Here is a 12,309-nt window from a genome sequence, read left to right on the forward strand (position 1 = left end):
TCATGGATGGAAAATTCAAGGTCAGTTTACAAGAGACACATTTTCTACATGGAGGTTTCTTCTGTGCAGGTGTTGTGCAGAAACCCATGTGTAGTGACTGCCAGGGGCATAGCAAGGTTGGAATGGGCCAAGATGGGATTTTAAAATGGGCCCCCAGCCCCTCAATGTCCAGGGCCTCCACACATCCCAGGCCCCCAAGGATTTAAGTCTGATATTTCAAAATAAGTATGCTGCCTGGAAATACATTTCACTGAATACACACACGGACACTTCACAATATTTAGTGATATACATTGAGTACTATATGTTTGTGCTACTTTTAATGCCTAGAACACACCAGAAACACTAATTATTAAAATGGCCTCCTCGCTGTAGATTAGCAAAGGAGACTTTCAACCATGCAGGGTGAGCCTATGTTTGTTTTCTCAGAATTCTTGAACAAATTCAGTAAAGTTTGATTCCAGGAGGTTTTTCACACGAGGCTTTTAAAGCCCTTTAACACACATCTCCTCTGGAATGGAGTTTCTGCATTCATGTTGGCCAGATGTACCCTGAAGTCCTGTGAGTTACTGGAGAGCAGTTCACACACAAGAAAAATAAAATAAAATAAAATAAAATAAAAGCACAACACATGCTTCACATTTCTCACTCAGACCTTCTGGGGTGCAAAACAACTTGAACATAAGTGCATTTATGAATGAATGAATGAATGAATGAATGAATATAATATTGTTTGTTCCAGAAGTTTTTGTAATTTTCTGCCATGAAACAAGCAACAGGCCTTTTTAGATAGTAAAAAGCCAGAAATTTAAAGCCAGAAATTTTTCAATCTGTTTTAAATTAAATATTCAGAGACTTCTCAGTCTCTCCCCCCCCATATCAAAGCCCTATGGCAAGCAGATCCCTATATACCTGGGGTGGGGGGAGGGTAACCACAAAAAGGAATTCACAGTCTACCTTGCAAAAGCTCTGTTGGATGGTCTGGGCAGAGAGTCTGCTGCAGAGAACTCTTCCTGCCTCCTTCCTGGCTTGCTGGGGAATGCCAAGTTCAGGCTTCAGGGAGGCCTACATGGAGACCTCTCTGGAAGCCCCACCCACCTGCCAATCAGCTGAGAGGAGGGGAGAGAAGAAGAGCTCTCTGCAGTTTGCAGGACGCTTGGATCCTAGGCCAGGGCTGGAGGGCAAGGCAAGCAGGATGGCAAGTGGCTGAGGGGCCCTGGGGCAAGGCCGGTGGGCAATGGGGTGAGAGTGGCAGGAACTGGTGTGGTGCCCCCTCCTCAGTGGCACCTAGGGCACGTTCCCTGGCTGCCCCCCCAAGTTCCACCCTTGAATGCAGGTGGTGTGCCTGCCTCATTGCAGGCACTGTCATGGTTAGGTGTGCAGTGGCTTGTGATATCCACGTTGAGATCTGATTTTGCAATTTTGCTGAGCCAAGTCAAAGGGATGTGTATTAGTTGCTAGGCAACAGCAAGGGAGTTTCAGCTGCTGATTTGTTGGCGCCCCGACCCCTGGGCCAAATATCCCATTTACTTTTGGAGTTGGCCCTGGGCTAGCATATATTGATACAGATATGAATTATTCCCTATCAGAAGAAAAGAGAGAGAGAGAGAGAAACTATTTGCTAAATGTGCTTTCAAAATTCAGCCATCTGGTCTTGGCAAAATAAGGAAATTCTCTAAAAGTAGTTCCATTTTTATTAAGGGGCATCCCAAACAGTCATATCTCCTGGAGCTGTTTATTTCTCTTAAGTTAAAACAATTAGTAGACTAAATGTTGGTCACTCTGGCCAGGAAATTGAATCCTTTTAAGAAAATCAATGTATGACCATGTCCAGTTAGCATAATGTTAATAAAATGTAATAATGGTGTCAGGATTACAGAAACTCTCTCTTCACTTTTAAAAGGAAACTGGCCTTGAAGATTGGATGATATTCCTGAATCATTGCCAGAGTATCAAGCTTGTTGCCTAGAGCTGTCTAAATCAGGCGCACCATTTGTCTGAAACATCACCTCTTTGCATTACTGCATTCATGGGCACAGCACTCCCATGGTGATGTGTTGTTCTAGGTGCAAACACTCAGCCCGATGTATCCCATTAAGAAGGCATCTTCTGTTGATTCTAATGATTCTTCTCAGTGCATGCATAATCAGCCTCAAGAGCAAACGTATTCTTGTCCTTACACTTGACCATCTTTAAGGGCTCTTAGAGATGGTCAAGGACAAGCATTCGACCACTGAGTTGTGTAGCTAATTAGGGATGTGCAAAAAATTTCGGGCACAGAACGATCTGTGCCCGAAATGAACAATTTCGGGTGATTTGGGGCCGAACCGAATCACCCCCGATGTCCCCCGATATTTTTCGGGCACGAGCCGAATCACTCGAATTTCGGACCTGAAAAATTCGGGTGATTCGGTTCATGGTTGATTTTTGGTGATTTTTTTAAAGTTTTAGTGACTTTGGGGCAGTTCGGGGGCATAGCATGGGATCTGGGCAAAAGGAGTGGGGTGGGGTGGTAGTGCCTAATGGGTGCAGGCTACCACCCCAATTTCAGGGGGATTGGGCAAAGGGCTGATTTTTGGGAAATTTCTGAAATTTTCATGTCTTTGGGGCAGATTGGGGCAGAAAGTGGGGCCTGGGGTGGGATAGTGGGGTGGGGTGGTAGTGCCTAATGGGTGGAGGCTACCACCCCAATTTCAGGGGGATTGGACAAAGGGCTGATTTTTTGAGAATTTTTGAAGTTTGGGTGTCTTTGGGGCAGATTGGGGGCAGTAAGTGGATCTGCCCCAAAGGAGTGGGGTGGGCTGGTAGATAGTGCCTAATGGGTGGAGGCTACCACCCGTCCCCAATTTCAGAGTGATTGGGCAGAGGGGTGAATTTTGGTGAATTTATGAGGGTTGTCTTCATAAGGTGAAGTGTGCTAAATTGATTACTTCCTCATATTCATAGTAAGTGTGAAAAAGTGAAAGTGGGGTCATGAGAGTTGTTTAATTGAAAAAAATCTCATTTGCTATGATAGAATGAGAATTCACACCTCAGAAGTTTTTTCTGAGGTGTGAATTCTCATTCTATCATAGCAAATGAGATTTTTTTCAATTAAACAACTCTCATGACCCCACTTTCACTTTTTCACACTTACTATGAATATGAGGAAGTAATCAATTTAGCACACTTCACCTTATGAAGACAACCCTCATAAATTCACCAAAATTCACCCCTCTGCCCAATCACTCTGAAATTGGGGATGGGTGGTAGCCTCCACCCATTAGGCACTATCTACCAGCCCACCCCTCTCCTTTGGGGCAGATCCACTTACTGCCCCCAATCTGCCCCAAAGACACTCAAACTTCAAATATTCCCAAAAAATCAGGCCTCTTCCCAATCCCCCTGAAATTGGGGTGGTAGCCTCCACCCATTAGGCACTACCACCCCACCCCACTTTTTTGGGGCAGATCCACTTTCTGCCCCCAAACTGCCCCAAAGTCACTAAAACTTCAAAAATTCTCAAAAAATCAGCCCTTTGTCCAATCCCCCTGAAATTGGGGTGGTAGCCTCCACCCATTAGGCACTACCGCCCCACCCCACTATCCCACCCCAGGCCCCACTTTCTGCCCCAATCTGCCCCAAAGACATGAAAATTTCAGAAATTTCCCAAAAATCAGCCCTTTGCCCAATCCCCCTGAAATTGGGGTGGTAGCCTGCACCCATTAGGCACTACCACCCCACCCCACTCCTTTTGCCCAGATCCCATGCTATGCCCCCAAACTGCCCCAAAGTAACTAAAACTTTAAAAATTCACCAAAAATCAGCCCTTTGCCCAATCCCCCTGAAATTGGGGTGGTAGCCTGCACCCATTCGGCACTACCACCCCACCCCAAAATTTTGCCCCGGGGCCCCTTTTTACCCACCCGAATCGATTTGGATTTGGATTCGGATTAAATCCGAATCCGAACCGAATCAAGGGTGATTCGGGTGTCCCAGATTCGGGCACAAAACAGAACAGGGGTGATTCGGTTCGGGTCCGAGCCGAATCACCCGAAAACCCGAATTGCACACCCCTATAGCTAATGCAGTGGACCCTGCATTGCTGTCTTATTTCATTGTCATATCAAATCTAACATCTGCAGTGACAAGTGCTCTCTTTCAGGCTTTCCTTCTTCTCTCTTCTCTGGCAGAAAAACAGCCTGGAGGCTAAAGGTCTAATCTCATTGCTGATCCTGCATTTGGGAGGAGGCCTGCTATGTAGGGGGCCTCTTCATTCTCTTTCCCTCAAGTATCAGCAGGGATGGATTGCCCTGGGTGGAGGTCAGTTACAGAGCTCTCATGATATAAAGGTGGTCTCCTTGGGTTCTTCTGCCAGAGTACAAGCAAGGCTGGAAGGTCCTGGGAGGTGGCCTGATATGGAGGCTGCCTTTTTTGGTTCTTTCCTGTCATGCTCTACAGAGAGCCACCCCCACAGCTTTTCTTCCTGCAAAGGAAATGGAGGTGCCACCTCCTAGCTGTTCCCCCAGGGCCAAATCAGTCATTCAGTTTGACTCCGCCTGGATCTAAGCCTCCAGCTGCTGCTTTGGCTCTTGGTGGAAAATAAGAGGGCTGGAGAATAACATTTGGCCTCAAACTTGGGCCTTCCAGCTGTTGTTTGATTACAGCTCCCATAGTCCCCAGTAGTCGCAGTAGCCAATAGTCAGGGTTGATGGGAACTGTAGCCAAACAGCAGCTGGAGGGCTGGAGTTGTGCAGCCCTGCCCTAAATCAAGCTTCCTCTTCCGCATCACCATTCCATCCTCTTCCACATGGGGCAGATCTCTCTTCAGGGCCAAAATCCAGCCTCCTAGCCATACATCTTGGGGCAGACAAGCTCTGTATGAGCCTCCTGGCAAGGAACTGTCTATCTTGAGCTACATCTTGAACCTCTCAAACATTCCTTGGCCCTGAGTGGACTGGCCAAGAGAATCTTTTCTGTAGCTGAGTTTGACCCAAAGACCTTTTTACCCAATTCTACCCAAAGAATATTCAAAGCAAGACAAATGTATTTTCTTTAAAATAAAACATTTTATTTCTTTAAACAATAAATATGCAAGTTTTATTGCTGTTCTATCTCTACATCCTATTAAAACAAATATTTAATATTTTAAAAATATATACACAGCATTTTATTGCTACTTATGTAAATAGCAGCACAGTTGTCTCTTTTAATTTGCCTTCCCCTTCTTCCTCAGCAACGTCCAGCTCCCTTGGAGGAACCACAATCCCCATAGTGGCTTCCACCCTGGCCAGTCTGCTCCTTAGCCGCCTCAGTTGTCCCCTCAGTGCCTTGAAGCTTTGTAAGCATTCCTGGCAGCTGTGGAGGTCTCTTTGGCCTTGAAGGAGAGAAAACAAACAGGGTGAAGGGGCCTGTCCTCCACCATGTCAGTCCCTGCACGGACTTCTAGTCCCCTTCCATGCCCAGCACAGACTCCTCCTCTCTGTCTTGAAAACCCTCCATAGCTATGTACCCCACCAGTGAACTTGCACCTCGTCAGGTTGATTTTTGCTCTTCCAGCTTCTCTGTCTTCAGGAGCCACCTGAAGGTCTCCTGCTCTCTAAAACAACCCTTTCTCTTCCCTCTCGCTGACCTTTGGGTCTGGAACAGCCACTCAGATGTGGCCCCTCGTCTCTCTCCTAGCCCTCCAATGATACCTGAAAACCCACCTCCACTGCGCAGCCTTTGGCGTAATGCCTCAGTAGAGGCAGCTCCATCGGCTTGAATTGAATGCCCCATATGCTTTCCTCTCCCATTCCTCCTCTTCCTCACTTCTCTCTCCAAAGCCAAACTTTAGACTGTATGCTCCTGGTGGCAGGGAACTTTTGCCCATGTACATTGATGACACTCTAAGGAGGATTTGCAATATGCACAATTGTATATCATCCTCCTTGGTTTCATGTTTCATCTCAGCTTAAACTCAAAAGGGCTGATATTTGTTTTCCTTTTAGCATTCATATTCTGCTCTTCCTCAAGCAGCTCAGGGAGGTTTATACATGGTTATTTTTTCCTCACAATATCCCTAAGAGGTAAGTTAGGCTGTGGGACAAGTGACTGGCCCAAAGTCACCCAGAGAGTTTCATGACTGGATGAGAATTCAAATCTGGGTCTCCCTGGTCCCAGGGGCGTAGCAAGGTTGGAGTGGGCCCAGAGACAAGATTTTAAAATGGGCCCCCCCCCAAAGTCCAGGGCCTCCACACACCCCAGGCCCCCAAGGATTTAAGTCTGATATTCCAAAATAAGTATGCTGCCTGCAAATACATTTCACTGAATACACACACACACGTCACAATATATAGTGATATACATTGAGTACTATACATTTGTATTACTTTTAATGCCTAGAACACACTAGAAAGATGAATTATTAAAATGGGCCCCTCGCTGCAGATTAGCAAAGGAGACTTTCAACCATGCAGGGTGAGCCTATGTTTGTTTTCTCAGAATTCTGAACAAATTCAGTCAAGTCTGATTGCAGGAGGTTTTTCACACGAGGCTTTTAAAGCCCTTTAACACACATCTCCTCTGGAATGGAGGTGCTGCATTCACATGTTGGCCAGATGTACCCTGAAGTCCCTGCAAGTTATTGGGGAGCAGTTCACACACAAGAAAAATAAAATAAAATAAAAGCACAACACATGCTTCACAGTTCTCACTCAGACCTTCTGGGTTGCAAAACAACTTGAACATAAGTGCATTTATAAATGAATGAATAAATAAATAAAATTAATAAAATACTGTTCCAGAAGTTTTTGCAATTTTCTGCCATGAAACAAGCCACTTATAGGACTTTTTAGATAGTTTTTTTTAAGTCAGCAAATTTTCCAAGCTGTTTCAAAATAAATATTCAGAGACTTCTCGGTCCCTCCTCCCCCACCCCCATATCCAAGCCCTATGGCAAGCAGATCCCTATATATTGGGGGGGGGGGCGGGAAAGGTAACCACAAAAAGGAGTTCACACTCTACCTGGCAAATGCTGGTCTGGGTTAAGCAGGGCAGCAAGGGGTCTTCTGCTGCAGAGAACACTCTGGCTGCCTCCTCCTTCCTGGCTGGCTTGGGCCCTACTCAAGTTCAGGCTTCACTGCGGCCTACACGGAGGCCTCCGTGGAAGCCCCGCCCACCCGCCGATCAGCTGAGAGGCGGGAGAAAAGGAGCTCTTTGCAGCCTGTCTGCTGCCTGGATTGCGGCCAGCAGAACAAGCAGGAGAGACGGCGAAGAGGGCAAGTGGCTGAGGGGCCCTGGGGCTGGGCAGGGGGCAATGGGGAGTCACATGAGGTGCCCCTGGGGTGCCCCTCCAGGCAGTGGGGCCCCCAGACAACTGTCTCCCCTTGCCCTATCATTGTTACGCGCCTGCCTGGTCCTAAGGAGGTGCAGCTGAAATACATACACATCTTTCCCCCACTTGCCCCCACCTCAGCTTCCCTCTACTTCTATTGTATCCCTTCCTCTGTTTTTAGACTATAAGTATTTTAGATTGTAAAATCACAATGAGGATGGAAAAGGTAGAGGTTAACGAGTGCTGCCTCTGTGAGACTTACGGTCACGCAGCTGATGGACCTGCATCTCTACCAAACTCTGCAGAGTTTCTTTCACATTGCTGAGGTCCGGCTCCAGAGGAGGTGGGGAAGGAGGAGGAGGTGGAGAGGGATGCAGGAGGAGGGAAGAGGTGGAGGTGGAGGGTGGGATGGAGGCAACCTCCAGGGAGGCAGAGGACAATGATGAATCAGACCCAGAGGGCTGGAGAAGTGCAGCAGGGCCTGCAGGAACATCTGCAAGAGAGAAGAAGAAGCAGGAGGTCAGCTGCAAAGGCTGACATCCTACCACACCCACCATCACTTGCCCTCACTGCTCACTCTGAGCAGCTGCTTGGTTTACAGGCACTGGAGCTTGGACACATGAAAGACAGAAAACCAAGGAACACTTCAGCAAGCACTGACAACCCACTCACAGGCCTCCCTCCTGAAACCTTAGATGCAGACTCAAATCAAGCATTTCAACATGAAATAAACAAAAGAGCCGTTCTTAGCCCAGCAGCAATTTCAGGGGCATGCTGTGAACATACCTTCCCTTTCCCACCGCTGCAGCCGAACTTCACTGCGGATGAGCCTTGTCCGCATGTGTCCAATTTGCAAGCTGATGGCCCGGAGAGAACGAGGGAACTGTTGGGAAATGTGGCGAACCCTCAGTTCTGCAACAAAGAGAACAAAAAGGAACAAATGTTGTATGTGCTGACCAGGCTGAGTACTGGTGACTTGCAAAAAGGGCAGTGTTAGGACTTAGTCCATCATCTGGGCTGGGTATCAAAACTGCAGCTGATCTTTGTGCTGGGTGTATATGCAAAAGGTTTCTGAGGTGTCGCAATACTTACGCTGCTGGACATAGTAATGCTGTAACCCTTTGAGGAGTTCTACTTCTTGCTGAAGATAATTATCAGCAATGGAAGGCTCTAGTAAGGGCTCTGACACAGAAGCTGCTTCCTTTGGAGTGTCTGTGAGGATGGAAGGACCTGGCACTGAGGTAGCCTCAATGAGCACTTTCCCCAGTAGGTCATTGGTGATGCAAGATGTTGGAAGGGGTTCTGGCATTGAGGTTTCCTCAATGAGCTCTTCCTCCAGGATGTTGTTGGTGATGCGAGGTGCTGGAAGAGGTTCTGGCACGGAGGGTTCCTCAGTTTGCTCTTCCTCCAGGATGTCATTGGTCATGCCAGGTGCTGGAAGAGGTTCTGGCAGGGAGGGTTCCTCAGTGAGCTCTTCCTCCAGGATGTCGTTGGTGATGTGAGGTGCTGGAAGGGGTTCTGGCACGGAGGGTTCCTCAATGAGCACTTCGCCCAGGATGTTGTTGGTGATGCGAGGTGCTGGAAGGGGTTCTGGCATGGAGGGTTCCTCAATGAGCTCTTTCCCCAGAGTGTCCCCCAAAATATTGGGGAGTCCCCCAGAAAATGGTGCAACATGGGTTGGGTTTCTGGGATGACCTGAAAGAGAGGAAATAAAGCAGGAATCAGGAAATGATCGTGGCTTGTAGGCCTGATAGAAATGGCCTCCCTTTTCTGCCTAGGTTAGCCAGCTGGGAAGTAGCCTGGGATTGTGGGTGAGGTGGGCCACCCAAGGAAACAAGCAAGGAATGAAGAGGAGTACATTGCATAGCACTGACTGGCAAGACAGCCCTCACCAAGTACACTTCAGAAGGGAGTGCAATGGCCAGGCTCTGTCTGCTGTACATACAAGTGCAGCTGCCTTCTACCAAGCCATACTCTTGGCTCTCTTAGCCCTACTCTGGCTGGCAGCCACTCTTGGGCAGAGGCCTTTTCCTAGCTAGCTAAGATCCTTTAACAGAAGATGATGAAGTCTCAACAGGAGACCTTGTGCATGCAAAGCAATTGTTCCACTACTGGGCTATGGGCTCTCCCTTCTGTGTGAGGAAAGAAGCTTCTCCTTTGAGCAGAATGGGAGCTGATGGTTGACATGGACTATCTCTGGTTCATGAACCAACCCCCAGTTACAGCCTCTTGGCCTAGTGGGGTGGGGGGTCTTGAAAATCTGCCTGAATGCCATAAGCAGGAAGCATAGCTGTGATCTCAGGTATGCGGGCCTGGCTCCTAGAGGTAGAAAACTGGTCGGAGAAAGAAAGAGTCTCTTTGGACCAAGCTCAGAGCACATTGGCCAGGAAATGTTGCCCTTGTTGATCCTCCAATTCCATCTTGACCTACGTAATTGTCAAAAAATGAGATACTTTGGAAATAATTAGCTTCCTCTTCTTGAAGGCAGGGAGAAAAAGAACCAGAGGATGTTTTGGGGCTGGGTGTGGGCAAAGGGTTCTCGCAGGACTTTTCAAAAGCGCACAACCTCTAAAGGAGAATGACCAAACCTACCTGCCTGCTGTCACAGCCCTTTCCCCATCTCCTCATCGAATGGAGGATAGCTAGATGTGACTCACAGAGCACACACACACCCCCCAGTCTCCTCTAACACTTTTGGCTGCATCAACAGCAAAGGATAGAGGTGGCTGAACCTGCCCTCCTGCTATCCATCCATCAGATGGATGTCTGCCCATCTCTGTCCATTGTCTAAGAGAAACAGTTCTCCAAGGAGGCTTTCCCTGGGGGGCTGGGGAGCCCTGAGGAGAAGCAGGCACTCTCATCATCCACTTACCTGTCAGTGCTCCCTCTTCATCTTCATCCCTGCAGAGATAAGGAGAAATATTCTTAGTAGCAAATCACAGGAAAGAGAGGGTCTCCTCCCCCAGTAATACTAGGGGTATTACTAGTATTACTAGGGGTATTACTAGTATGTGTCCTCCCTCTAATTTTAATTCACATGCAGCCAAGTATGTCCTCTCCCCTAATCCTTCTAGCTGGCCATGCTAATTTTGGATGATTCCATAGTTGGGAGCAGTGAATGTAATTGCTGTTGAATGTCACTCACTGCATTTTGCTCAGAGTATTTTTCATTGAGGATTGACTGGTTGTGGCGGGGCGGGGGGTGGGCCTGCTCTTGTAGTTCACAGTCATGAGGCCAGCTTTCCCACCCCTCTCCAGTGTAGTTTACCCACTTTTTAAAAAGTCCCCCCCCCAAGGGACACAGACATGCTGTTTTGTGTTTTAAATAGGAGGGAGGCAGCCTGCCAAAGGTATCAAGGGGACAGCTGACGAAATTGGCATTTGATTCAGCAGGCAATTACTGGCATCCTGAACATGGAAAGGAGATGGGCTCACCTTGATGAGGCAATATATGCCACACCTGGGTTTGGGCTCTGTCTGAACACCTCCTCCTCATCACTCCCCCCACCATCCCTTCAGCTGGCCACACCAGAGCCAAAAGCATTAAGAGGAGTCAAGGGTAGAGAAGAGAGCAACTCACTTTGGTTCTGCCTCTGGGTGAGACCTATGGGAACATGAAAGAAGAAAAGGTTAGGCATGTTCTTGGAAATAACATGGGGGTGCTGGGGGGTAGCTTTTGAAGTCAGCTTCAACTGGTGGGCAGGATTTCCCCACAACCCCCCAAGTGGGCCCACAGGAGCCAGCCAGTAGCTCCTGAGTGATACAGCTTCACCGGTCTAGGACCTCCAAGCTTAAGAAACACAGTGGAAATCAGCCAAGCAGGTGACCTTCGAGGGCCGCCTACATTTCAAGGAGAAGCTGTGTGGTGTGAATAGTGGTGGTGAACTTGTGACCACTGAAGTTCCCACAGGGAGCACAAACATGTGTGAACACAGCAGGCTGGGCTTCAGTTCTCTGCCCAGACAGGCTAAAACAATGGAAGGGCATCTTTAAAAACCAAGTCCACACCGCCATTAGATTTTGCTTCACCCACCATGCCAGAGACTTACCTGCAGGCCACACATGACCAACAGCCACCCATCTTGACAACTAAGCTGATAAGCTGCTAATAAACTGACAGCCGAAGACAGCCAAATTATTGATGATGCTTCAGCTAATCTATAACGCTGCCAAGTGAGCCTGCTGCAGAATCTTCGCAGGTTTCCAAGGGGAACCATGATGGCAGAATTCTGTGGCTGACTGTGAAGTCACAAGTTACTGTTACTGGTCATGCTGGCTCTGGTTTGAATTCAAACACTGTCTTGGGGGTGCAGCTCAAAGTGTCAGAGCACCAGGGGAGAGTCATCCCAGTCCTGCCCTCCCTGCTCCCCACATGTCACTTTCTCTTCATTTGACTTTCCCCTTCTGTTAACAAATTCTGAAGGAAGGGGATGCTTGTGGATAGGGGTGGGCTGCAGCTGCTGCTTGTACAGTTGGACACAACGTTTATAATAAGCCTTGCATGAGTCCTCTGTAACATGTAAGAGGGCAAAGGCAACAGCCACATCCATTGCATGTCCCCAGCTAATTTCCCACCTAATCACTTAGATTAGATTTCCACCTAATCACTTGCTGAAGTCCTTTAGCTAGGAAATTCCTCTAAATCACATTCAGCACTGAGGCCCGTCTCTGTTCAGAATACACAAAAAGAAATCCAATTAACTTGTGGAACTCACCACCTCTAGATGCGGTGATGACCACTGGCTTAGATGGGCTTGAAAGGGGGTTAGAAACATTCACGGAGGAGGAGAGATCCCTCTGTGGCTATTAGTCATGATGGCTATAGAGAACCTCCAGGTGCACAGGCTGAATCCCAGATGCTGGGGACATGCAATGGGTGCGGCTGTTGCCTTTGAATTCTTACATGTTACAGAGGAAACATGCAGGTTTATTATAAACTTTGTGTCCAACTGCACAAGCAGCGGCTGCAGCCCACCCCTACCCACAAGCATCCCCTTCCTTCAGAATTTGCTTAC

At 48.0% G+C, this 12,309-nt stretch overlaps 1 protein-coding gene across 1 annotated transcript; it reads right to left on the bottom strand.

Annotated features, from left to right (window-relative positions):
• Nucleotides 1-5,035: 5,035 nt before the first annotated feature.
• LOC128351226 (uncharacterized) lies at nt 5,036-11,449 on the bottom strand. The gene is made up of 7 exons (XM_053310562.1): nt 11,344-11,449; nt 10,875-10,898; nt 10,167-10,195; nt 8,387-8,989; nt 8,081-8,206; nt 7,557-7,787; nt 5,036-5,356 (listed from the first exon to the last, which is right to left on the bottom strand). The coding sequence occupies exons 1-7, from the start codon at nt 11,373-11,375 to the stop codon at nt 5,160-5,162; spliced, it is 1,242 nt and encodes a 413-aa protein (XP_053166537.1). The 5' UTR covers nt 11,376-11,449; the 3' UTR covers nt 5,036-5,159.
• Between the last annotated feature and the right edge of the window lie 860 nt (nt 11,450-12,309).

Source organism: Hemicordylus capensis, chromosome 3 (assembly GCF_027244095.1).
Source record: "Hemicordylus capensis ecotype Gifberg chromosome 3, rHemCap1.1.pri, whole genome shotgun sequence".
Classification (NCBI taxonomy): Eukaryota; Metazoa; Chordata; class Lepidosauria; order Squamata; family Cordylidae; genus Hemicordylus; species Hemicordylus capensis.